The 27728-nt window shown below is 46.2% G+C and overlaps 1 protein-coding gene across 1 annotated transcript in view; it reads right to left on the bottom strand.

Moving 5' to 3' along the window:
- LOC147667184 (retinoid-inducible serine carboxypeptidase-like) overlaps nt 1–27728 on the bottom strand; it is a 236926-nt gene that overhangs the window by 95009 nt on the left and 114189 nt on the right. The window contains exon 9 of the mRNA XM_086948868.1: nt 10078–10189. Within this exon, the coding sequence (XP_086804994.1) occupies nt 10078–10189 (112 nt within the window). The remainder of the gene's footprint in view (nt 1–10077; nt 10190–27728) is intronic.

The following is a 27728-nucleotide window of genomic DNA, read 5'->3' as shown; positions in this document are numbered from 1 at the left end:
TGAAAGCATAGAAAACTCCCAGGCTGCATTGCAAACACACAGTCTAAAAAGACTGAAAAGCTAACCTGTAGCTGCATAGCAATAAACTGACACCGTGCCTTTAAGGCACCCATGACCCCCAGTATCCCATCATGCCTCAGGGGTGACAGTTAGGTCAGTTGTTCTTTTCGGAGACTGAAAAAACCCAATAACAAGTAGGTTAACAATATCTCCTTATTAAAGAATGTCCTTTGCACGGACAGGCGGGAGGGTTGCTTATGACTTTGATGAGGATACCCCTGGAAGAGAACTAGGATTACAGGTAAGTAACTAATCCTTCTCTTCCAGGGGATCCTCATCAATAGTCATAAGCATTAGAATAGAATAGCAAGCCTCACCTCATCTCCCTGCGGGCAAAAGGAGTAACAATACAGCAATAACCTTACTAAGCCTAGTAACAACTAAGCTCGTACAGGCCGCAGGCTACCCAAATAGATTCCTCAAAGAGGCTTGTCGTACTTGAGTATCGGCCCTGGAATCAGATTCTAGACAGTAATGCCTCGTAAAGGTATGAACTGATTTCCAAGTTGCAGCCTTGCATATTTCTGACATTGGAATGTCGTGCAAGAAGGCCACTGTGGCCGCTTTCCCTCTGGTAGAATGCGCTTTGCGTGACACCAATAAAGGCTTGCCTGCAAGCTGGTAGGCCAATTTAATGCAGGAGACAATCCATCTAGAGATGGACCTCTAGGCCGCTGGAAAGCCCGTTCTCATTGAACCATAGTTCACGAACAGCTGATCCGACTTCCTGATTCCCTTGGTTTTTTCCAAATAGAACTTGAGCACTCTCTTTAAATCCAAGGAGTGCAATGACCGCTCTGCTGGGGTCGCTGGATTTGGAAAAAAGGAAGGGAGGGAGATGGACTGATTTATATGAAAATCAGAAACCACCTTAAGCAAGAAGGATGGGGGAGACCTCAGGACCACCCTATTGTGATGGAAAACAGTATATGGTTCCTTCGCACAGAGCGCTTGTATCTCGCTTACTCTGCGCGCTGATGTCATTGCTACTAAAAAGGCTGCTTTCCAAGATAGATGTTGCAAAGAGGCCTTGTGGATAGGTTCGAAAGGAGGTGACTTTAACCTGGATAGAACCAGGTCAAATTCCCAAAGAGGAGAAGGATTTCGCACAGGGGGATAGACTTTTTTTTCAATCCCTGGAGGAAGTCCTTAACCACCGGAACCTGAAAGAAAGAAATCCGATTAGGCGATTTCCTGTACGCTACTATAGCTGACAGATGCACTCTAAGGGAAGCATATTTCAATCCAGAAGTTGCCAAGGAAAGGACGTATGGCAGAATTATCTCCTCCTGCCCTTTAGTAGGATCCAGGTGATGATCTCTACACCATATATAAAACCTTTTCCACTTGAACGCATAGGACGCTCTCGTGGAAGGCCTCTTAGCCTCCTTTAAAATGTGCATGCATTCGGGAGGCAAGTTCAGATGTCCATATTGCAGGACCTCAGGTGCCATGCTGTTAGGTTCAGTGATGGGCGGTTGGGATGAAGTATCCTCCCGTTCATCTTGCTCAACAGGTCCGGCCTGCAAGGAAGTCGTCTGTGTGGACACAAAGACAGATGCAGAAGGTCCGGGTACCACCACTGCCGTGGTCAATCCGGAGCTATCAAGATCATCTCCATGTCCGACCTGAGGAGCTTGGACACTACCTTCGGAATCAGAGCCAGGGGAGGAAACGCGTAAGCGAATGTTGCCGACCAATCCATCAGGAGAGCATTCCCCTGCGTCCCTGGCCGGTGGAACCTGGACGCGAAGGCGTGGCATTTGGTGTTTTCGTCGTCTGCAAACAAGTCTATGTCCGGACAACCCCAGCAACAAAAAAGCTCTTCTACTACTTCGTCATTTAGCACCCAGTCTGGCTGATCTTCGAAGTGCCTGCTGAGTGCGTCTGCTTTGACGTTCAATTCGCCTGGAGGGTGCACCGCCACTACTGTGAGGCCTCGAGAGAGAGAGAGAAGCCAGAGCCAGATGGTTTGAGCCTCTCGGGAGAATGGGCGAGATTGCGTGCCTCCTTGTTTGTTCAGATAGAACATGGTCGTCGTATTGTCCATCTGAACTAGGACTGAGTTGGACTTGATTGCTGGAAAGAAAGCTTTGAGAGCTAGAAACACCGCTCTGAGCTCCAGCAAGTTGATGTGGTATGTCTGCTCCTGCGCAGACCACTGACCCTGAATCTGAAGCGGACCCATGTGCGCTCCCTAGCCTTGCAGAGAGGCATCCGTCACTGTAGACTGGGAAGGAAGAGGTTGGTGAAAAGGTACTCCCACAGCACATTCCTCGTCCGAGTCCACCATTTGATGGCATCCTTCGTTGCTTGACAAAGAGTGATACGATCTTCCCAACGCCCTGTCACTTGGTCCCACTGGTCTTCGAGAGCCTGTTGCAGAGACCGCATTCTCAGCCTGCCGTTTGGGATAAGAAAAATGCAGGACGCCATGGAATCCAGCAGGGATGCTACTTGTCAGGTTGTTGGAAACCGAGACTCTAGAAGAATCCCACATTTCTGTCTCATGGAAAAAAGTCTCTCCTCCGAAGGAAACGCTTTTCCCAATTTTGTGTCCAGAACGGAGCCTAGGTAGTGGATGGACTGTGTCGGCCGCTGGACTGACTTCTCCAGGTTTACATGGAGACTGAGCCTGTGCAACTGGTGCAGGCAAAGTTGCAGATCGTGTGCTACCCGTACCGGAGATGGACCCTTTAGGAGCCAGTCGTCCAGGTACGGATAGATGAAGAGTCCCTTCTTGTGAAGAAAAGCCGCCACCACTGCCATGCATTTGGTGAAGACTCATGGTGCGGACTTGAGTCCGAAGGGTAGCACCTTGTACTGGTAGTGTTTGTTTCCTACGACAAACCTCAAGTACTTGCGATGCCGTAGTGCAATTGGAATGTGAAAGTATGCATCTTGCAGATCCACCGAACACATCCAATCTCCGGTTTGAAGATGTGGGCATATTTGGTGAAGAGCTAACATGCAGAACTTTTCTTTTACGATGACTTTGTTTAGGAGACGAAGATAGAGTATGGGCCTGAATTTGTCCTCCTGATCTCTTTTGGGGACAAGAAAGTATCTGGAGTAAACTCCCTTTCCCCTTTGAGAGGGGGGGAACTTCCTCTATAGCTCTTTTTTTGTAGCAGGATTTTTACCTCTCTCCTGAGCAAGCTTAGCTGGTGAGGGCAAGATCCCTTCGGAGGAATGCTCCTTGGAAGCGCACAGAAACGTAGCATGTATCCATTGCGCAGTATATTCAGCACCCATTGATCTTTTGTGATGCTGACCCACTCTGTCAGGTGTTGTGAAGCACTTCCTCCCACTGGAGTGGGCAACGGCGCCAGAGGAAGCCACTGCTCAGGCCTTTCCTCCTCTCGTTGTGGTAGAGGACTGCTGGTGAGCTCCTCTACCTCTGTTGGATTTTCCTCGAAACTGGGATTTACCCTGGTTCTTATTTTGGGACCACTGAGGGGTTTGAACCCTCTGTTGAGCCCCTCTTCCCTTGCTGGTCTTGAAACGGCGTTTGAACTCTTTCTTTTCCAGACCCACCGCCTTTACTGTATCCAGCTCTGTCTTCATACGAGTCATCTCTTCGTCAGCATGTTGTCCGAAGAGAGAGGACCCCGAAAAATGGAGATTTAGGATGCGGTGTTGAGCATCCGGGTTCAAACCTGTGAGACGCAACCAAGCTGACCTCCTGGCACAAACCGCACGCGAGTAGGAGTGTGCCGCGAGAACTGTACCGTCTGCTGCAGTGCTTATCAACTGGTTCGCCACCAGACATCCTTCTGTCATAGTTTCTTCGAAGTCCTTCTGGTGTTCCTTTTGGAAGCTTTGACTTAAACCTTTCCATTGAGTCCCATAAGGCTCTATCGTATCTGCCCAACAGTGCGGCCGCACTCGAGACTTTCAGTGTGGAGGCAGCTAAATTGCACACCTTGTGACCCCATGAGTCTTGTGACTTGCTGTCCTTATCTGGTGGTGCTGAAGAGGAAGCAGCAACTGCATGCGTCTTCCTTGCAGCTACCACTATCACAGAGTCCGCTGGAGGGTCAGATTGTACAAAAACTGGGTCAGATGAAGCTGGTTTGTACTTCTTCTGTATGCGGCCCAGCACCGCTCTGATGGTTGCTGGAGTAAGGAAAACGTCCTTGACCGGATCCATTATCCCCGGGACCAAAGGCAGCAGCGGGCGAGAGACAGATTTTTTGTGCAAAGTTTCAAAAATTACTGTCGTAGCCACCTGGGGGACAGACATCTCAATGTTCAGTTTCTGAGCTCCCTTTGTAGGACATCTAGGTAAGTGCCTATGTCATCCACTGGAGAGGATCTAGAAACCGGGCTATCCATTATCGTAGGAGAGTAATCCCTCTTGGAAGACCTGGTAGAAGAGGTAGATGAAGTAGACAGGAGTTCTTAGACGTCTACGGTGCGCACCGTGCCTCCTCTCCCGTGATCTCCTTGGGTGTTCCTCCCTTCTAGGAGAGCGAGATCTGACCAGATCTTTCCTTCTGGGCGGATCCTCTCTTCTGGGAGAACGAGATGTAACCGGATCTTCCCTTCTGGGAGAGCGGGATCTGGTTGATCGTCTCACAGGCGATCTGCTAGCTTGGCGCCTGGGTGGACTACGTCTGTCCACTTCCTCCACCAGCCTCTGGATAGGAGATCTGTGCTGAGGACTGACATACTCCTGCATACGTCTGGCAGCCCCTGACTCTCGCCAATGATCCAAAGACTTGTACCATCTAGGTGACAGTCTGACCTCCGCAGCCGAAGGATCTGGCTGCCGTACAGGCGATCTGTGGACAGGACTTCTGGATCTTGAGGATGTTGTCAGAGCCAGAAGACTGTGACGTGGAATGGCGAGAAGCGGACTCCGTCACCATGATTACAGAGTTTCTCGACGACGATCGAGCTCTTTCTGAATGCCTCGACGTTGAGCGTTCCGGCGTTGGATGTCTTTCTCTCGACGCCGAATGCCTCTGGGGAGTCGGCGGATCCATCAATCTCGACGTCGAATGCTTCGACGGCGATCGATGCGAGGATCTACGATCTCTCTACGCCGAACGGCGATGAGCAGCCGTCGGCGGAACCTCTCTCGACGCCGAACGGCAATGACCAGCCGTCGACGGAGTCCTGTCTCTCAACGTCGAATGTCTGTGCGCGACGGCGGAGGGGTATTGGTCACCCTCGACGCCGAGCATCGACGAGACGCCGAACGATGTTTTGTTGTCGACGGCGGAGGCGTCTTGTTCCTCGACGCCGAACGTCGTTTCTTAGACGACGGCGGAGGGGGTCACACTTTTTGACGCTGGTCGTCACCTGGATGACGACAGCGATGGAACGACCTCCCTCGACACCGATCGTCGCCGGGTTGACGCCGGCGGAGGGGTCCTGGATCTCGACGTCGACCGTCACCTGGTTGACGGTGGCAGAGGAGTGACCTCCCTAGACGCCGTTCGCGCCTGATTGACGGCGGCGGAGGGGATTTCGACGACGGAACTGGATTCTTCGACGTCGTCGACGTACCTGGTCTTCTTTTCGACGGTAGTTTTGAAGATAGAGGACCCACCGGTGGTTCTTTTCTCAGCGCCGAGCCCGACGCTGAAGCTGAAGGGTGTGAAGACTTCTCTTTTGAAGATGTTTTAGCCTTCTTGGAGCCCTTCTTCACCGGAGACCTTCCTCTGGATGACCTGTGAGCGAGGCCATCAATGCGAATCCTCTCCCTGTCTTTGAGAGTTCTTCCTGACAGGTGCTCACAATGAGGACAGGTACCTGGATCATGTTCCTCAGGCAGACACAGGATCCAGACGTCGTGGTTGTCCGATTTTGCCTTCTTGTTTCCACAAGAAGGACAATTGTCAAAAAGTGAAGGCATTCTCAGATGAAAATGTTCACTAAACTGATTGAAAAAGACAGTTTCTTACTTGACTAGATGTTAAATGGCAAAGTAAGTAAAAAAGTTGTTAAAAGTGAAGTAATTTTCTGTCAGAAAACAGAAATTAGTGGAGCTGTGTAACCAGGATCCTTCCTGAAGGAGCCGGAAAGAACAACTGACATAACTGTCACCCCTGAGGCATGATGGGATACTGGGGGTCGTGGGTGCCTTAAAGGCACAGTGTTAGTTTATTGCTATGCAGCTACAGGTTAGCTTTTCAGTCTTTTTAGACTGTGTTTGCAATGCAGCCTGGGAGCTTTCTATGCTTTGTGAGTTATAAGAATTTCTACTGCTATCTGAGCATTAAAACAGTTTCTAAACAATCTTTGGTGTTGTTTCTCATGTTTCTAATGCATATTATTCATGTATGGTGGAAATTCTTCACAGCATATTTCAGCTCTGATGTGATTTGGCTGCTATTGCATGGTTTATATATATATATGAGTATATATATGTGGGGCACATATAATATAGTGTTTTTCGGGGTCCCGCGCATGGGCGGGAATATTCTAATGCTTATGACTATTGACGAGGATCCCCTGGAAGAGAACTTTCTTCCTCTGGGAGCAATGTTTGGTCCATTTAAGAGTCTGTTTAGGGTAATGAGGAGCCAATGCCTTCCTATCCACTTCAAAGAGTTTCATTAACCAGTTCCCACCCCCACTGTGAGTGGAGTCATGATGGCTAGAGCGTACCCTTGTATCAAAAAGGGGCCTCTTCCCAAGATTTTACTTTACATTAAACTATGAATAAGCAAATTTCAAGTTAATGACGTTTCTGGATGCTCCCAAATGGCCTTCCTGAGAAAAGATGAGCAGCATAACTCACACCCTGACCATCCTGCCAAAAGGCCTAATCCGTTGGTCCTGCTTAAAAGCAGTTTCACTTCTACTCAACGTGAAGCACTGGCAGGTAGTGCTGCCCAGGCAAATTAATGCTAATGAGCCAACCGGAGCTTCAGGCAGAAAGTATAACTTACAACATCCTACTTCATATATTCTTTTTTATAAATCTTTTTATTTTGAAAGGTGAATTTAATAAAATGGAATGCACCGGTCTTCCTGTCAATATATTAAATGAAAAAATAAAATCATCATAAGTTACGTCACCAATAATAACTTGACAACGTGGCATAGTAATAATCTTCGAAAGCTGCGCTTCTTATCTTGAGCCAAATCCAGAAAAAACATGTAGGCTGTCTTAGAATACAAGACAACCAACCCTACCAACTACCAATGGCCCAACAACCCTTCCTAAAGTGACCTTGCAACACCCAGTTACCACCACCAAAAGGAAACCCTTGGCCTGACTTAACTCCTTCTTGCCTCCCACTAGTAAAGTGCTGATGCGCATCTTCCTCCCTCCAACTAATAAAGTCCTTGTGGATACCCTCCAGTCTCCTATACCTTATGAGGCCAGTCTCTCTCATTTCTGTGAAAGATCGGGCATCTAATCAGCCTAGCATGGGACTAAGCTTTCCATTGGCTCAGTTTCACATTTTCAAAGCCCACACCTCAAAACGTAGTGAGGCGGAGGGGGTATTTGTGGTGAATCTGGTTTTAAGAAGGCTATATGAAAAACAGGACAGGATGTAGCCTGAGAAAGGCGAGCAGCATTAACCACATGACTGTAAAATTAATAATTTTCACGACTGGATGTCATGCAATGTGTTTGTAATGCAACCTGCACAGTCATCACAAATAACTCTTTAGCAGCTAACCAGCATTTAGCCCCCCCCCAAACCCCCCCCCCCAAACACCCCCAAACCCCCCCCCCCCCCAAACCCCCCCAAACCCCCCCCCCCCCCCCAACACCACCACCCAAAATTTAGGATGGTTTTGGGGTACTGCAGGAGATTGCATACTTTTTATATTGTTTGCCTGGTAATTTGTAATTTTTGCTGCGCTTGCTGACATGCCCAGTTTAAATGAACTTCATCCTTTATGAAGATATAGGTTTAGACCTGGATGTTTCAAGAGGTACCATTATACAATGAAATCCATACAGATAATAGAATAGGGATATTGCAGTGAAGGCATGGTCCTAGATATTGTAAATGAGATCTGTCAGCCAGAGGTTCCTGCAAATATTATGCCACCTATGATTTAAATGTTTGCTTGGTCTGCACGTAGTAGCAGCTGAGGAGCCAGGCATAGAGCGAGAGGGCCAGAACCATGGCATGAATTGGGAACTGCAATATGAATTGAGAAAAGTAGGTATGCTATTGCCTCATGGCCAAAGTCATCTGGCCAAAGTCATCTGACCCATGTCAGTCTTACACATGAGATACGAAAGGCATGTTATATGCAGTTAGGTGGTGAGAATATGACAGCTTGTTAGTTTCCCGCAACATCCTCTTTTTACGGTCAAGTCTAGGCTGTGGTCTTAAAAGGGGGCTGGTTCTTGAGTTTCAGCATGTATTCTTTCACAAAATATCAGACAAATTCTGTTTATATTTCTTCTTCTTTTCTTCCTTTAACAATGGCAAGTAAACTACTTCAATTTGCATTGGTTCACATGCCAATAGAGAGGGTTGTAAGTCTTTCCTTTCCCCACATTTACTTCTCCCACTTATCTATAACACGAAAATTAGTTTTACTTAGCCCCGCACAGCTTTAGCCAATCTTCACATCATCCTCTAGCCCTAAAGATTATCTAAATTCCAATTCCATTAATCTTATTTGTAATTTATTTGCATTAAATATCATCAATTGTAAATTTTATCAACAAACTAAATTACATTATATATATATTTTACGTTAAAATTGTATAATTTATTGTTAAAGCTAACCACAACCCTAAATTAAACCAGAATGAAGAAAATGTGACCTTATTTTAAGCCATGTAAATAGTTCATAAAATACTAAACTTATTGTAGCATATATAGCAGTCTAGAGCGATATAATTAATTCAATTTAAATATTCAAAGTAAATGAACGTACATCGTGTTACATTTATTCTTACCATAGCCTGCCTTAATACTAAACTAAACCCTGTATAATACAACCATATTAATATAAATTATTACTGATAGTTCAGTGACTTTTTAACCCTAATCTACATTATACCTACCATAAAAATGATTTTCAGGATACTATAGGTAAAGTGATCCTGCAACGCTGTACTTCTAGGCAAAGTCAAGTGCTGTCAAAATAATGCGTGGGAAGTAGAGGTCAATCAAAGTGAAGCAGAAGAAGTAAACATCGCACAACACTGAGCGATGTGCCTAAGGTGTGGCCCTTTGGTGGCATTTTGTACTGAGTACCTCTTTAGTACTCACTGAAAATGGGTTCTGGAAAGCAGTTTTCGCATTCTCACTTTACAAGAATTCCATAAGAGAATTTCAAAAAAGCTTCCGTCTTTTGGATACCCTTCTCACTCTCCCTCATTGTCAATCTTCATCCAATTTCTAAAATCAAAGGTTGGTTAACGTGTTTAGTTTTTGGAATGGTTTGTGTGGGTTTGTTATTATGGGCATTAATCTCCCAAAAATGCCTTTCCTATGTAGAAAACAGAAATGCTATCAGCAATTACTGAATACAGGTTTGCCCTGTAGTACATACCAGCACCAATGCATGGTTAAGGTCAGAAATAGGTTTACAAGTTAGAGGCAAAACAATGCCATGTTACAAAACTAAGTACCAAAGTATAAATGTTGGTTTTTGTAGTTTCTCAAAAACTTATGAAAAGAGTTCAAAACAGTCACTCAAAAAATCTACATTTGATGAACCAAGCATTAACTTTGTTAAGCATAGAGTCATTCTGTCCAACATCTGCTGCATCACAGAGAAATAAAGAAATACTATGTGAAATCAACTTTTGAGACTCCTAAGTCACATTGACTAATATGCAAACTGTTACAGTATCCTACTTGCGTTCAAACATGAATAACCAATGAGGAAGTTCCATACCCATTCTTCAAACAGAGTCATAGAGGCACTTTTTAAGATCAGTAATTTTTAACTAGCTTTCACCTGTGCAAATATAGATTTTCCTTTGGCAAAAATGTTACAGACAATTTGTACCTTAAAAGAAAACAACATTCAATCCTCAGCAATAAAATCAGTGTCTTCCTATTTTGGTCAACTTACCAAGACGAAGGTTTCCAAATTTAGAATCCTTGGCTATTAAAGATTTGAGAGCATCTTTGGTCATTGGGGAGTCTTTCGTTAAAATATTATAAAAGTTCACTCCATCAGTATTCTAAAAAAAAAATAAAAAAATTGGGCAACATTTATGGAGAGGTCAGCTATGTCTGGTATAAAAAGCAAGCAAGTCCAGGACCCCTATAACAACTTTCTGTAGGGTGCATCCAACTTTACTAATTGTTTATAGTAATTCTTTATTCAGAGTTAAAAATAAGCAATAGAGATTACACTTAATCAGAAAAGTAGAAACTGCATCAACACAAGCAGGTAGGTAAAAAAATACAGACTACTGAAATATAGGAAGGAGTTAGCACTGTAATGGTGTTCCTTACAACAAGCAGCTTCAACAACAAGTTAGTCCAACACAATCAAAGAATGGGGATAAATAAAAGGGCAACACAAAATAAGTAGAATAGGAAGGTCATATGAGTCAAAGGAAATATCCATAAACTCACCCTCTCCCCCACTGGACAAAAAATAAATCCCAGGAGTCATGAATGGCCAGCCAGATGTTTGACCCATATAATACTCCGACAATTCCAACATCTCACCTCTACTGCCTCCTAACTTCTAGGAGGTACTGCAGGCAAGCAGTTTATACACAATTCCAATGGCTAAATAAGGGACGATGAATCTTTGCATGCAGAGGGCCTGTGCCTCTCACACGACCAAGCAGATCTCATACAGCACACCCAAGTACAGACCTATCAGCTACTGAGTCAGTGACCATGTTCATAATGCTCTTCATGCACAAGGAGAATAAGCAGTCCGCTCCTGAGATTTTGCCAAATGAGTTCAAAGACTGTCAGCTGCCTACCTGAAGCTCAATCCTACCATGACAAAATTCCATTTATGTGCCAAAAAAATACAAATAAGAAATAGTGCAAACCTGGGTCAATTACATGGACCTCGACGTCTGCGAACCCCAGCTTCCATTGAATACCTGCATACCAAGTCATTGGATACACCATGGGCACTAACTTCACACAAGAAATAAATTGCCAAATAAAAAATAAAAGAAGACTTCTTGGCACCAGCTCTTGCTTCCAAAAAAACAAAAGCAACTTACTTTCATTTAGAATGTAGTGCAGTTCCTATATTCCCAATAGGTTCTGCGCATTGGAATAATATATCCTATAGATTTGACGTAGGACTGAGGTCTACTAGATCTCTATTGAATATACTAGACTTAATTGTGAGTGCCAGCAAGCTCAGAGGTCACTAGAAACTTTCTTGAATAAACAAGATGGGATTTGTTTCTGACAACCGCATAAACATGACAACTTTGTTTCCCAAGAATAAGAAATGTATCTCTAGAGTCGTGGAAACAATAGATAGATATTTCACTCAGTCAATCGTGGATGCTTCGTTTCACCAGAGGTGCAGAGAAATAGAGAGACACAGGCGTTTTCAATAAAAGGCATTTATTGAACAGTCTTCTTTCTCATGCATAAAAAATTAACTGCTACAATCGTAATACTGGTTGCAAAGTACAATGCGTACAGTATGAAGAGTATTATAAAATAATACTGTAAAAGCATGGTATGGTTTCTAAGCCATATAAAATAACATAAGATACATACATTAATAAATAATGACTAAAAGTACTCAACTGGTGCTTCTAAAATACGCCTACCCCGGTGAACCTAACCTAGGTCTAGTACGAGGGAAGAAGTAAGTGAGGTGTAGCTTAAGTTTAGTATTCTTTGCAAAGAATCTCTCCAAGAATTCTCTAAGAGTCTAATCAGCTCCGTACCTTGGTTTTAGAATGAAGGAGGTCTTGTATCTCTCTCTCAGGACTCTATTTCCCAGCAACCCGCAAGGGTAGCCTGGAAACACTGGAGCTGGATTTCTCGGCAGGAAAAAGGACAGAGTCTCTCAGTGCGTCTGCTGGATGGGTCGGCTTCCTTCGGCACTTTCTGCGGCGAGCTGTGTTGTGTAGGTAGATAGTTGAACTGCTCTGAACCACCGTGTGTTTGCCTGGGCAAGTGTGGGCATATTTATACCTTGAAAGTACAGAGATTGACGTAAGGTTGGACATAACAACGTCATCAAAGACTCAGTTCTTTGAAAACTCCATGATTTCTTGGATAAACTAATATTCAAGCAAGGGGAAGTCCCTGACTGTTGAAGGCGGGTTTTTCCAAGAAATCGTTGTGGATTTTCAGAACTAGTGGAAGTAGCCATGCCGTATTTGGACTGCATGGGCTAAGACTAAATATGGTTGTGATTTCTATGCCTATGCAAGGATAGGGTGATTTATACCTATATATGGGCATGAATCTGGAAAATTAAACTAGGGTCCTAAATCCATATACAACAAGAAAGCAACTGAAAGAACTGCGGTTTGAGCCCTTGTACTTTTGCATTCGAATGGGGAGCCAGACTCCACATTGTCCCGTCATAAGGACAATAAGCACCCCGCAGCATGGTGTGCGGTACTTTGGTCATATTATACTGTTGATGGGTATGAATGCATATGTGGTTTTGAGCAAGGCATTGTTCTTCATGGGACAATTGCTTGATTCAGGTTAGAATATCTATACATCACAATAAGACACTTGGTCCAGGTTGAGGTATTTGTCCTCTTGTGTATTAAGAAATAGGGACTTCTGTGTTTTTGCCTTATGAGTGTTCCCCATCCCTTTGCTAAGCATAGGGGTATCTCCTGTTAAAAGCATAACTACAATTGTGAACATTACCTGCACCATCTTGTCTGATGGAAGTTCTTACGTGCACATAAATTGCAGTCATTCTGACCAATCACAGCCATTTTGTATTCCGTTGGTCATCTTTGTTTCACCCTGCCCTTACTAGCTTCTCTCTGAACAACCTGGTATGTGAGCTGGGGGCTATAAACTATTCCAATAAACAAAAAAAGAGAGGTTAAAGTATCCAAAAAGCCTCCTAGATGGAGCGAAACAACTAGTGGAATTCACACCCTATTTGGGTGGAGAAGAAAGTCCTCACACACTGACCTGGTCAGTGTCATGCTTCATCATCGGGCCCCACCGAAGAGACCTAGTGCCTCTTCGGTGTGCTGCGACGCCAGGAGACTGCGGAGCTGGTTGTGTGAAATGGGCGTGTTGTGAGGTTAACTTAAAATTAAAAGTGTCTAAAGGGTATCTACAAAAAAGTTTAATAATGATCCCTAGGACACGAATAAAAGGCTTTATGTGTCTGAATTTAGTGCCAAAGGTAATGGATGGTTAATTTAGAATTAAATCAGAACATGTTTCAGCCTTAGGGGTGGTTTCAATTTACCTAGGCATTCGTCAGGACAGAGATAAACCCCGGCGGTATGGACTCTCTAATCGTCCACCCTAACCTGGGGGCGTGAAAGTGAAAAATTAACAAAAAAAGGTGATAAAGTGCATAAAAAAGTGGAAGAGCGGGATGCTCATTCCAAAAAAATACTCCTAGTTATGGAGTATATCAGCACCTGCGGAACAAAAAAACAAACAAACACATAAGACATACAAACAATTAGTTGTAGAGCTGTGCCATAACGTTTTTTGTTCATGGTGCTCCAAAATAGTGGCATTGAATGTGTTCCCAAACTAGATACTAGAATTAACACCATCCACAGACCCTATGGGGATGGTAACTCTTGCTCTGGGAAGTGAAGTGAAAAGAAGTGTTTAAAAAAGCCCAAAGTGGCTCAATAGGGGTTAAAAAAACGGTATGAGTGCTTCAAGGGATCAATGGACCAAAGGTCAGTGACCCCCAATGAAAGGTTTCATGAAAAACAGCATATCTCACTTTAAAGTATGGCGCTAACTGCACCATGGGTCTCAGGAGGGGGGTTGGAGTGTCCCTGGCACATCCTAAAGATAAAGAGAATAGGCTAGAAATGCACAGAATCGGGTTAGACTTCGCTCGATAATGTAGTTTATGTCCGATCATCCTCTTATTGTTACTCACGCCCTCAGCACTCGCAGCCCGCTTGTACACCTGGTATTTCCTCAAACCAGACCCCGACGATGGAGAGCGGGGCCGGTGAGTGCGTTTAAAAGCTTGTGTAACGACCTCGGCGCTCTTCCGGGTGGGCGTGGTTTCGCCGGAGCGAGGCCAGGGAGCTCTTCTGGGTGGGCGTGGTTTTGCGGGATCGAGGCCTGGGAGTGCGTCGCTCTAATGAGAGGGGCACGGTGTGTCTCCATAAGGAGGCTTGAATTTTGTGACCAATTAGAAAGCTACATTCCCAAATGTAAACACGAGCAGCAAACAAAAGCGTATGCTTCGTTGACAGTTTAAATACAATGCTTTGACAGCATGGGTGTCTATGTAAGTTAGTTTACAAATGGTAAAAACGAAAGAAAAACAGAAAAATCGGGAATAGTCATTGCTATGCCAGTCAGATTGCTAAGTATGCATATTGAATGCTAAGAGGGGTTATAATGTTACATAAATTTTAGGGAACTCAAGAGTGTTAGTTACTTGTACAGAAAAAGAACTCACAGAATTAATTGTGCGCAACTCATGTCCCGGTTCTTACAGGTGTTTATTTTTACTGGGTTTCACAGTGAGCTTGACGGGAACTGTATTGCACTGCAGATGGTGAACTAGCCCATATTTGGAAGGGGGCTGGGGTGTCAGTTCAGGACCGTATTCCACGGCTATAAACTATTGCCACGACAAACATCAACTTGCTGCCACAAGCTCGTTTTTCCTCTCCTCTCTGTTTACAGGCAAACCCATGGACAACCTTACACAAACAGGTTCCAAATACCAAACAGACTCTTGCAAACATGGTTTATTGCACTGCACACAGCAAGACTTGTTTTTGCCAACAATGGGAGCTGTTTTTATCAACAGAACGGCCTCTTAGATCTGGCCGGTCTCACATGTTTTAGACCCTGAAGCAAGGTCCAGCTGCAAGATTAGATTGTCTGTTTTGACCTGGGTGGGAGGAGAATTAATGTTAGGCTTGTGTAACCATGTGGATGGAACAATGTTGGGCTTGTGTGACAAGCCTGCCCGGGGCGGAGACTCCAAGCCTGTAACCAGGATAAATAAAACAAATGCATAGTGTCAAACCTGTATATAAAGAGGAGCCAGAAGGAGTTGCCATCAGAATACCTCAGCAGATTACCACGGTGTCTGTTGACAGGTTCTCCTCATGAGAAATAAACTTGTTTCTGGTCTTCCAGTTTCCAGTGCCTGCCTCATTATTTTGATAGTAAATACAGTGAGTTAAAGGTGACCCTGCGCCGGGCAGCATTGGGGGTCTCAGGAGATTAGCTGCTTTTCACACTCCATCCTTTTTAAACCCAGCAAAACCAACACATTTCCTCTGTAGGGCAGCACGACCACGAGCAGAACCAAGGCACTGCCTCTGCTGCAGGTTGTCTGCAGCCGTACCACCACAGTGAAAAGCATCCCTGACGGGGGCCCTCAATCATAAATCTTTTGTTGACAGCAACGTCAACAATGCAAGTTCTCGCATTGCAGCTCCTCTGCAAACACCCTCAGGGCTACCATACCTATGATTGAGAGCATCTGAGCTGAGGAAACCGAATGATCGTTCCCATCCCTAGGTGTTCATATTCACTTTTTCTTTCTAGCAGTTGTATTCACTTTTTCTTTCTAGCAGTTGTATTTGGCTATCAACATCCACCCATTGTGAAGGTATGGGGGAACTAAGTGTTATCTAGCCCTAACTAAATTGGGGAATTGTCTGATGTGTCACAGTACATGGCTTGTTGTAGCATGGTTCCCTATGTTGCAGAATAATCAATTGTCCTTGATGGTGCCAAGACTTACGAATGTCTACACCTCAATTTCAGGTTTGCTTTTATAGAGGATGCTGTATCCTACTGGGAAGGAAAATGTTACTTACCATGTAAGCATCTGTTTGTAGCATGTAGTGCTGTAGATTCACATTCTTTGCAAAGTTCTGACATCTAGTTTGAGTTCAGACATTAAAAACTTGTTTTTCTTGGATGAATTATAAGTCATGAGGTACATGTGGACTCCTTGCTTATTCCTGCATTGTGTATGGACACAGACTCCATTTTAGTCTGGTTTTAGTCCAGCGGGAAAGTGATAGAAGAAGGTGGCGTACATGCCAACCTGCATAGCACAAAGACAATTGCACTTGTAGCAGCATGTCTCACCTGTCTCCTTCTAATGGTCACCTTCTGGATCATTGAAGAGAATGCTCCTGCATACAAAACAATGTCACCTACCATACAACCAACCACCAAGAATTGGCATGATTACGATGTTGCATGTGAAATTTTAAACTTTAAAACTGCCGAATTTCAAAAACTGTAAATACTGTGATTGGTACTGTGTGTCAAAGCCGCGCTCTTGACCTTACCTACACCGCCCCTGTCAGCGCCCCGTTCCACCACGGGATCTCCCGCTTGTTGTGGAGGGCGCCGGCGAATATCTGTTTCTCCTGCCCTGACTGGCTGCTTAGGGTCACGCGGGCTTTGTCTCGTAGGTCCTCCCCTATTTAACCCGGATGTCTTTCTCCGCGATCAGCAGGCGCGCGCCGAAGTCGCGCCTAAGTCCAGCCCGTCTGCGCCCGTCCGCGCTCGGGGCTGCAGAAGAGGCTGCTATTTCTGTAGGCCCACGAGTAAGTTTCATCTACTCGTGTCAGGACGTAGCTGCACTTAAACCCCCTAAACTTTCCTGCCATCATAAGCTTACCCCGGAGGCATTCCGGGGGCCCCTCCATTGTTGTTGTTATATTGGATTTACTGAGCAAAAAATTTCGGACACTTTAGTTACGCGGTCTTCCGCTGTTACCTCGACCCTTAACACCACCTCAGAAGGGGGCTTTCTTATCAATGCTAGATCTTTAGTAAAGAACAACATGGCATTTAATGACTTTGTCGCTGCCAGGAAGCCCACATGGGTCTTCATTACAGAAACATGGGCCTCTGCCTCTTCCGGTCCCGAAACGGTTAACGCTATCCCAGAGGGCTATGCGCTGGCCAGAATGGATAGAGTTGGCCGAAGGGGAGGAGGATTGGGTATCCTCTAGAAGATCTCTGCCACCTGCCGCATTAAAACCCTTTCTTCCCCCTCAGATCCCTTTCAGGCCATTTTCATTTCCTTAATCTCCTCCCCCTCGGTTTCCTTTTCTGGCCTACTGATTTACAGGCCTCCGGGCCCTAGATCGGGTTTTAGTCACAACCTACTCAATATCTTAGAGCCCTATTTTGGTAGGTCAAATAACGGTCATGGGTGATTTGAACTTCCATCTGTAAGATACAGGCTCCAGTGACACCTGTTCCCTGGTGGACTCCTTAGCCGCATATGGTCTCCTGCAACTGGTGGATAGCCCTACCCATCAAGCTGGCCACACACTGGATGGTTTTTTTTCCAACGATCCCAAATGAACAACGGGCTCCCCCATTCCTCTTGTGTGGTCAGACCACCTGGCTGTCCCCTTGGAATTAAAATCCCCCTCTTCTTCCACGCTGCCATGCCACCCTAGGAGAAGGGAACCTAAACGGAGCTATAGGAGAATCTCCAATGATACCCTGGCCTCTCTTATGGCCAACATCAGGATTGCCCCCTTGGGGGGGGGTCCATGACGCTGCATTGGATCCCTCCAACGCCATCGCAAGAGCGGTGGACCTTCTGGCCCCCGCTTCTTACAGCTACTCTGCTAGAAAGAGACCATCGGCCCCATGGTTCTCAGAGACACTCAGGCTTTTAAAACAGGACTGTAGGAAGCAGGAGAGGCTCTGCGAACAAGCTGGGATCCTAGAGAAAGGGAAAAGCACAAAATCTTGCTAAGAGAGTACAAAACGAAGATAATTGAGGAAAAGCAGGCCCATTTTTCCAACTTAACGGCCTCCCTCACTTCCTCAAGGGAATTGTTCAAGATTGTTGACTCCCTCTGTACTCTGCAAACACCTGACCCTGTAAATTGTGCGATAAGATATTGGTGTTCTTCCACTCAAAAATAGCGGATATTTATACCTCTCTGGAATCACAAAGGGACATATTGGGTTCCCCCCCTCTCCTGACTCCATGTCCCACTGATTGGCGGACAAAGGACTCCGAGAATAGTTTGTCCAATTTCCCTCTTCTTACTTCCCAGCAGCTAGACCAGCTCCTGAATAGAATTAAATCTGGATCTCCTTTGGACCCTTGCCCCCTTAGGATCCTGAAAGACTGTAGGGAAGTTTTGCTGCCCTACCACCTTGAAGTGATAAACCACGCTATAACGGAAGGCATTCTTCCAGCTTCCTGGAAAAAGGCAGTGGTCAAGCCTTTGCTGAAAAAGCAGACACTAGATCCGGAGATATTAAAGAACTTTCGACCAATCTCACTGTTGCCGGCCCCAGCAAAGATGCTTGAGACACATCTTAATCAACATCTAACTGCCTTGCTCGATTCCTCTGGCCTTCTGGATCCGTCGCAGCATGGCTTCAGGAAGCACCATAGCACTGAGTCGGCCCTCTCTGTGGTTGTTAATAACATACACTCAAAGGTCGATCAGGGACAGACTACTTTACTGGTCCTGCTAGACCTGACAGCAGCTTTCAACACCCTGTCTCCCCCCACTTTAACAGCTCGTCTTAGGGAGATAGGGGTAGAGGGCCAAGCGCTGAGCTTGCTGACCTCCTTCCTCAATCAGAGGGTCAAGTTGGGAGAGTTCCTGTCCCCCGCTAAACCTGTGCAGTGTGGGGTACAACAGGTGTCGGCTTTAAGCCCCACTCGTTTTAACATATATGTGGCCCCACTTGCCAGGTTAGTAAGATCTTTTGGGATGGAGGTGGTGTCATACGCCGATGACACCCAAATTATGGTCTCTCCCCACTCGGAGAGTACCTCCGCTCTCAGCTTCAGGAACTGCATGGAGGCAGTTTCACAGTGGATGATTCTGAACTCACTGAAGCTGAACGGAGAGAAAACCGAGTTCTTGATCTTCGGTGGAGACCAGGATGCCTGGTCAAGCGACTGGTGGCCCCCATCCCTTGGAGTGTGTCCACGGCCCACGAAATCCGCTCGGAATCTGGGCGTGATGATGGACACGTCTCTTGCTATGGCTCAGCAGGTAAATAGAACGGTCTCCACCTGCTGGGTCGTTATTAGGACCTTGAGGAAAATTACGCACTATCTTTCCCTGAAAGCCCGCAAACAGACTGTGGTGGCCTTAGTTACATCCCGGTTAGACTACTGCAATGCGCTCTACTCGGGAATTAACATAGGCCTGGTACAACGCTTGCAGACTGTTCAAAATGCGGCAGCTAGGTTTATCCTTGATGTCCCCAGCCGCTCGTCTGCCACTTTAGCCAGGAAGAGTCTGCACTGGCTCCCGATTCAGGCCAGGATCTCTTTTAAGATCCTGTGCCTTGTCTACGGGGCACTATTTGGAGAAAGCTATGAAGGTAAACGATCTCGGATTGGTTCCATACACTTCCAGCAGAAATCTACGCTCCTCCAGCAAGAATCTCCTGACTGTTCCTCGGGTTCGTAGAGTCAGGTGGGGAGGAAGGGCCTGTTCTGGCCCCTAAATTGTGGAACACCCTCCCCCCGGAATGAAAAGCACAACCCTCTATCGGACCTTTTAGGCAAACATTAAAAACCTGGCTTTTTACAGCTGCGTATCTGAAAGCTGGCTCTCGGCTCACATATCATGTTTTCATTTCTGTTACGTGCCTTGATGCCCACGGGCTAAGTCTGCGCAATATAAGACTGCCTTCATTCATTCATTCATTCAAGAACACTATCTGGTATCACTGTTGCCACATCTCCGAGAACAACGCTAAGAATTCTGGAATAATTTTTTCGTGCAGATGCTGCCCCAGCACAATCTTGCCACAAATGCCACTAACTGTTGGGTCTATGGGCTGCTACCACATGCCACTGAACACTCCATCCCTTTCATCCCTTCAACCTTTTCTGTTCACAGATCTTACCTTGCCTGGATGATGCTCCTACAAAAAAGTTACAGAGACAAGGCCACTTCCGATGGGACAATCGCTCAGTTCTACAGCGAGTTCTGGTTTAACAAAACAGGAAGAAAAACCGCTCCCTTTTGCCCTCACACCTCCAATGCGACATTCCCAATGAATGTCCTATCCAAAGAACGAGTGGAAACACAAGTGTTCAATAATCCTGTCATACCCACATTTTCCTACCTGAAGAAAAGAACTGCTGCAACACTGACTGTGGCCCTATCTGTGGTGAACGTCTCCGGCCTTGTATGCATTGAAGGCCGTGGGACTAAGAATGTGGGTCACAGCACTTGTAACATTGTAAGGACTTTGAACACTGCCAACCCTCTAGCATTTGTTGATATGTACTTTGTCTGTGGAACCAAAGCCTACACCTGGCTCCAGAGAAACTGGGGGGGTGGCACGTGCTACATCGCCCTTGTTTTGCCACCAACCTACACAGCCCCTGCAGAGCATCATCGAGAAAAGCGTTCTAAAGACAATGATCAAGCAGACTCGGCCACATCACAGTACCTCGACGCAGCAAAGCGGCTCGTCCCGCTATGGGGTCCGATGGCTAACAGCCGAGCCATCAGACATCTGTCTCAAGCGGTAGAAACTGCCCTGAATGTCACAGCTGGCATCCTCACCAACAACACTGCCGAGCTTCTTTCGGGAGGAGCCAAGACGGCGTCCAAAATGGCCGCCTAGGTGCCCGGCTCCGCTGCTCGCCCTCTACCTCCCTAGCATCCTGACATTGATCCTGCATCTAAACCATACCCCCGCACAGCTAAGGTGGCGCGCTGCCCGACCGTGTAACTCCGAGTTAGCGGTCGCCTCGGATGACCGAGAAAAATCGACGCGAAGATTGTGGCCTGTGCCGGTTGTAATCCGAGACCTCGAGTTGTGACGTGGCCGGAGAGGAGTCGAACAACAGCGGTCACGGCCGGGCAAGGGGGACCGGTGGACCCCGACGGGAGTCGCAGCTCGCTCGATTTTGCTGGCGGACACAGGCGGAGTACGATGCAAGTGCCCCGAGCCTCATAACACTCATTTTGCTGATTCTCCCTGCAGTGGACGTCCCGGGAACCTGACGACAGTTCTGCAGCCCGCATCGGACTTCTTCGGTGGGCTTCCCGGAGAGACCTGGCCCTCACTGTGACCGTCCGCCGGCTGAGGCCGGTGTCGGAATATGGATCTATCTCCTAAGCATGGCTTGTAAGATGCTGATGGTACTGTACTACTGAGTGCTTTGAAGTGTTCCTGCTCCAACCCCAACATATACTACTAGGAGACAATAAAACCCCGGATGCCTGATACGATCTGTACTATCCTGTCCGGGGGGTCCCCCAAGGGCGAGGAGCATTGCAACCACCGACAGCGGAGAAAGGGAGTACACACTAGGAGATGTCCTTCTGGCTATCAATGATTTTCACTCCTCCTTGAGCCGTAGACTGTTGGTCCTCCATGACTCACTGTCGTCTATTGCTCCTGAAATGGGACCTGGGGGCGCATATGGGAGTATGATAGGTCAGGTACCCGACTACGTTCAGTCATTGGACACCGAGGACTCCCTGGGGCGCAAAGTGCTGGATTTTGTGGACAGTGAGCTCACCGGCCGGATTTGCACGACTGACATTATTTTTGTTCTCCCGACTCATGTGCTAGCCACCAAACAACAACCCCGGGCACTCTCAGTATTGGAAAGCGACTACTGGAGAAGCGGTGTCGTCATTGTTCCGCTGCCTCCACCGAGCACTTGGGTGGCTCTTAAGAAGCAGGTTTGGTCACCAGGCTCGTCTGCCTGTGGAACTGTTGGGTTGGGGAGTTCGCTTACTCCTACTCGAACTGGCCAAGGATGAGCATTGCCTGATTGTTTTACTGTATTGGTGATTCCGGTGGTGATGTGGGACTCGGATCGTTATTGTAATTTTGGGGGGGTGGGGGTTAGATGGACATATGAAGATGGCCGCTTCCTTTTTGGGGAGCTCACATACTTTTCTGGGATGCGGTGGGGTGGGGGGGGCGGGTGCGAGGGTCCTCCTACTCCTTCTCGTAGATGGGGGTTTCAGTTGTTGGGGCGACAGGGATGCCTATAGGGGGGGGGGGGTTGGCCGTAGCCTTCTGCTGGTATGCGGGGTGGGGGGTCGGGGGATGGAGTTTGTTTTTGTTTCTCTTTTGTTTCTATGGCCCCTTTTTTTTCTTTCTTTCTTTCTTTCTGCTTGTACTCTCTTTCTTTATTTCTTCTATACCTTCGATCATATGGCGGGTCAAGTCTTGTTTCTTTTGGGGAAGAATCTTGCAATGTGCGCTTATGTTTCCTCACATTGTTTGCTGACCCTACGGGTAGAATACCGAGTTAGCGCATAGTTATTGTATGCTTGCATATTCTGATTTTCACGCTCTTAAGCCAACTTCCTAATCATGCTTATACTGAAGGCGAATATCCTATTGTACGACTTGCTCGGAGTAAGACTTTGCTAGATTGTATGTCATTGGATCCTTATTCCCATATTATAAAATGGGATCCTTTCAAATCCTGACATTTCGTGGACACGCTTAAATATGAATCCTGCTTTTACGATTTGCTATGACCCCGGACCGAGAGATGCTGAGTTGTGTTATTTTTGCTTTGTAAGATTTTGATTCTGTCTAGTGGCCGGCCCCAGGGGTTGTAGGCCCATACCTGTATTTGTCTGAAGCAATATATATAAGGTTTTCCAAATAAAAATAAAAAAAATAAAAACACTGCCGAGCTTCAAGCTGTCCGTCTGGTGGCCCTACAAAACCGCATGGTCCTGGATGTGGTACTAGCGGACCGTGGAGGAGCATGTTGCATCATCGGTGCCAGTTGCTGCATCTACATCCCCGATAGTTCACCTTCTGTCTATGAAGCAATCGAACATCTCCACAGACTGTCTTCAGAAATTCATCAAGGGTCAGAGACTTGGACAGTTGGAAGTTGGCTTTGGGGCATCTTGAAGGAGTGGGGTTGGAAAATATCAATGGTTCTCTTGGTCCCAGTATTAGCAATATGTGGTTGTTGTTTGGGTGTACACTGTATACCACCTTTGTGTTCTCTTTGTATAAGTGCCTTGCGCACTAAGACTATGGACACTCCGCTAACAAAAAAAAGAGTAATATATGAGCAAGAAATACAGGACATTATGGAGATCGAAATAGACTGACAAGCTGTCTAGTTATGTTCAAAGGGGCGACTGTTAAAAGCAAAACTACAATCGTGAACATTACCTGCACCATCTTGTCTGATGGAAGTTCCTACGAGCACAGAAACTGCAGTCATTCTGACCAACTGTAGTCATTCTGACCAACTGTAGTCATTCTGACCAACCGCAGCCATTTTGTATTCCGTTGGTCACCTTTTTGTTTCACCCTGATCATACTAGCATCTCTCTGGACAACCTGGTATGTCAGCTGGGGGCTATAAACTATTGCCACGACAAACATCAACTTGCAGCCACAAGCTCGTTTTTCCTCTCATCTCTGTTTACAGGGAAACCCATGGACAACCTTACACAAACAGGTTCCAAATACCAAACAGACTCTTGCAAACATGGTTTATTGCACTGCACACAGCAAGACTTGTTTTTGCCAACAATGGGACCTGTTTTTATCAACAGAACGGATTCTTAGATCTGTCCGGTCTCACATGTTTTAGACCCTGAAGCAAGATCCAGCTGCAAGTCTGTTTTGACCTGGGTGGGAGGAGAATTAATGTTAGGCTTGTGTAACCATGTGGATGGAACAATGTTGGGCTTGTGTGACAAACCTGCCCGGGGCGGAGACTCCAAGCCTGTAACCAGGATAAATAAAACAAATGCATAGTGTCAAACCTGTATATAAAGAGGAGCCAGAAGGAGTTGCCATCAGAATACCTCAGCAGATTACCACGGTGTCTGTTGACAGGTTCTCCTCATGAGAAATAAACTTGTTTCTTGTCTTCCAGTTTCCAGCGCCTGCCTCATTATTTTGATAGTAAATACAGTGAGTTAAAGGTGACCCTGCGCCGGGCAGCATTGGGGGTCTTGGGAGATTTGCTGCTTTTCACACTCCATCCTTTTTAAACCCAGCAAAACCAACACATTTCCTCTGTAGTGCAGCGCGACCACAAGCAGAACCAGAAGCAGGTTGTCCGCAGCCGTACCACCACGGTGAAAAGCATCCCTGACAAGGGCCCTCAATCATAAATCTTTTGTTGACAGCAACATCAACAATACAAGTTCTCGCATTGCAGCTCCTCTGCAAACATCCCTCAGGGTTACCATACCTGTGATTGAGAGCATCTGAGCTGAGGAAACCGAATGATCGTTCCCATCCCTAGGTGTTCATATTCACTTTTTCTTTCTAGCAGGTGTATTTGGCTATCAACATCCACCCATTGTGAAGGTATGGGGGAACTAGTTATCTAGCCCTAACTAAATTGGGAAATTGTCTGATGTGTCACAGTACATGGCTTGTGGTAGCATGGATCCCTATGTTGCAGAATAATCAATTTTCATGGTGGTGCCAAGACGTTTATGAATGTCTACACCTCAATTTCAGGTTTGCTTTTATAGAGGATGCTGTATCCTACTGGGAAGGAAAATGTTACTTACCCTGTAAGCATCTGCTTGTAGCATGTAGTGCTGTAGATTCACATACTCTGCAAACTTCTGACATCTAGTTTGTGTTCAGACATTAGCAACTTGTTTTTCTTGGATGAATTGTAAGTCATGAGGTACATGTGGACTCCTGTTTATTCCTGCATTGCATATGGACACAGACTCCATTGTAGTCTGGTTTTAGTCCAGCGGGAGAGTGATAGAAGAAGGTGGTGTACATGTGCACTGCTAATAATGTATAGAAGAGAAAGAACGATCAGCAGCCAGAGCCACACCGTTCAGGGATGCGGGTGGATGCATGTGTATCTAGAGCACTACACACTACGTACAGATGCTTATAGATATACATGTTCTGCATAGACTGTAAAGCAATACCTGTGTTTAAGCAGGGCTAATGAGTGGATGAAGCAGATGTCAGAAAAAATGTCCTTAGGACCGTCATAGTTTTCACGAGGGAGTTAGCCAGTATTCTTACGGAATAAGCGCGCCTCGACACGCAGGGAAATGAAACGAGAAGTTTTAAAACAGTTGTGAACCTTGCGAAATGGAATCTTTGCTAACGTTGTTTTAATGTAATCAATTGCATGAAATGAGGCCCCTGACGATGGGAATCGTTTTTCCTGAAATGCATTGGGTTGAGTAATAAAATCATGATATGTGGAAACTACGAGTTTTCCTGTGCTTTTTGTGAATATCAACGCTCGGCATTTGATATGGAAAAAAGTATTTGAACAAAAGTCAAGTTTGGAGAATGAATAAATAAATGGTAAAAATTATGGATAGAAGTTTGAAATATCTTGTGGAGTTCAAATCATTGGCTTTATACAGTGCTCTGGCTGTGCAGCTTGGTGGGACCATTGTTCGGTCCCCCGGTGTCTTCGGGCCGTCGGGCCAAATAACTCTTGTCTAGCAAAAACGCCTGCACATTAGTATTTGGTAAATGTGTAAGGGGGGTGATAATGAAACTGCTTTAAAAGCATCAGTTAATGAGACATTTCCATGGAAATGGAAGCACACTTTTTTGGTGTGGAATCTGGCCTATTTGGAGGTCCAGGTAGAACTCTTGACTTTAAGGTAGATGCTTTGGATATACCAAAATATCCATCTAGCAATTCCTGCTTTTGAAATATGGTAATCATTTTGGGGGGGTTCTAAAAACTACAAATAGCTGGTCTGCCTTACAAAATTACCTGGTCCTTTCAATGTAGTACATGAGAGCACTCTTGACAGCTAAATTGTGGAGGGCTCTCTCTGCCATTGACTGTTGTTGTAGAGGGAAATCAGAGTGCTCTGGTCTGGTTGTGATAAAAGGGAGAAATAACCTTCAGCAGGACTCGTGAATTGGGTCATAGCACTACTCTATCATGCGGACCTGAAAGTAGGGTTCTTGTAAGTGCCTGGAGCTCGCTAATGTCCCCAGTGAGGTTATAGCCAGTAAGAATGCAACGGCTGAAGGAGGTCTAACAGAAACAAAGAAAAAGCTAGGAAATAAATCCAAAAGTCAATACAAGATTATTTCTGTGTTAACTGTACTGTATAATCTGAATTAATCTGATATGAATTGTGAGTGCCTCATGGTTTTAACCATTGGTATTCTGTTCTAGGTCTGATAACAGGGGAGTAGGTTGCATATCCCCCTTCATTTGAGAGCACCGCTGACCTAAACCAAGTTAATTTAAACTATATGGGATAGTTATACGAGCGGCTCAGACCCCACAAACACCCAAGTGTTAAATCAAGAATTCTACCGGACATGAGAGAAACTGCAGGGGGTAGGCAGTGGCTCAAAGGAGGGTCTCACGAGTCTGGTGAGGACTATGCTCAGGTCCCACTGAGGGGCTGGTGCCACACTTCGAGGAATGACTTTTGAGGTCCTCCATAAAAGCCTCAATGACCAGTATATGGAAGAGTGTTGGCTGTCTTGCAAGTAAGTGGCTACGGCAGCTAAGTTAAGTCTAATAAAGTGCATGCTAGCCCTGAGTTTTGTAGATTAAGGATGTAGCATATGATGCCCTGAACTGCAGGTGTCAATGGATCTATATGCTTTGGGGCACAGTAGCAGACAAACCTTTCTATTTTGCTACATCGCAAGTTCCAGTAGTTGGTCTGTGTGCTTCCCCGGCTTCAGAAGACCTGATAGGCCCCGCCCGAGACCAGGTGACTACGAGGCCAGAGATGGAGACGGATGGTACCTGAAAGGCCTACACCTAGCTGTGACATCAAACCCAGGCTAAGGGTCACTTGTAGGCGGACCCAGACTCCTGAAATACAGTGGCGGAGGCGCCGGGATAACGTAGCGGGCGCCCCGGGGAGGCACTTAATAATGGAGGCCCCAGCATCCCAAACATTGCTAGGCCCAATTGGGATTAAGAGGTAGTGGGCCCTGGTGGAGGGGGAGCATGGTGGTTGCTGGGTCCAAGAATGCGAACTGAAAGGCTGTCTGGAGCCAGCACACTGCTTGGGAGCCCTCTGGCTTTAATAGGCGCTGATATAATCACTGGGGTCCGAGTTTGTAGAGTGATGCCCCCGGCTGTGTTTGTGCGTGCACGTGTGCACCGCAAGCAGTGAAGCTGTGAACACCATGCTCACAGTAGTTTGAGTAAAGGGCCCGTTAGGTAATACTATCGCCTGTCGAAGCACTTCTGTTGAGAGGAGTGGGGCTTCTCCTCGCCCCGTGCTGAGGCCAGTGAGGTCATTGGGGGAGGTTTACACCTCCCCCAATGACCTCACTGGCGTCAGCACGGGGCGAGGAGAAGCTGCACATGAAGTGGAAGTGATAGTAACAGTGGTCAATTGTGAGAGACCCTACTCATTAAAGTACTGTTGGAGAGGCTGGCGACTACCGCGCAGACTACTGAGGCACCCCTGTTGTAGTTCGTTGCATGTGCGCAACACAGACTCTCAGACAGAGAAGGGTCTAGAAGTGGCAAAATTCTGGGATCAGGACCTGGGGGAACCCTGGAAGGCCACCTGCGAGGCCCTTTGAATCGCTGGGTAGGCTGCAGATATTACCCTGAGACATTCTGTCACTGACTCGTGAGACCCAGAAGTGCACACATGGCAACGA

The sequence above is a fragment of the Lissotriton vulgaris genome, unplaced genomic scaffold (assembly GCF_964263255.1).
Source record: "Lissotriton vulgaris unplaced genomic scaffold, aLisVul1.2 SCAFFOLD_1428, whole genome shotgun sequence".
NCBI lineage: Eukaryota > Metazoa > Chordata > Amphibia > Caudata > Salamandridae > Lissotriton > Lissotriton vulgaris.
This window is presented reverse-complemented; position numbering and strand designations above follow the sequence as displayed.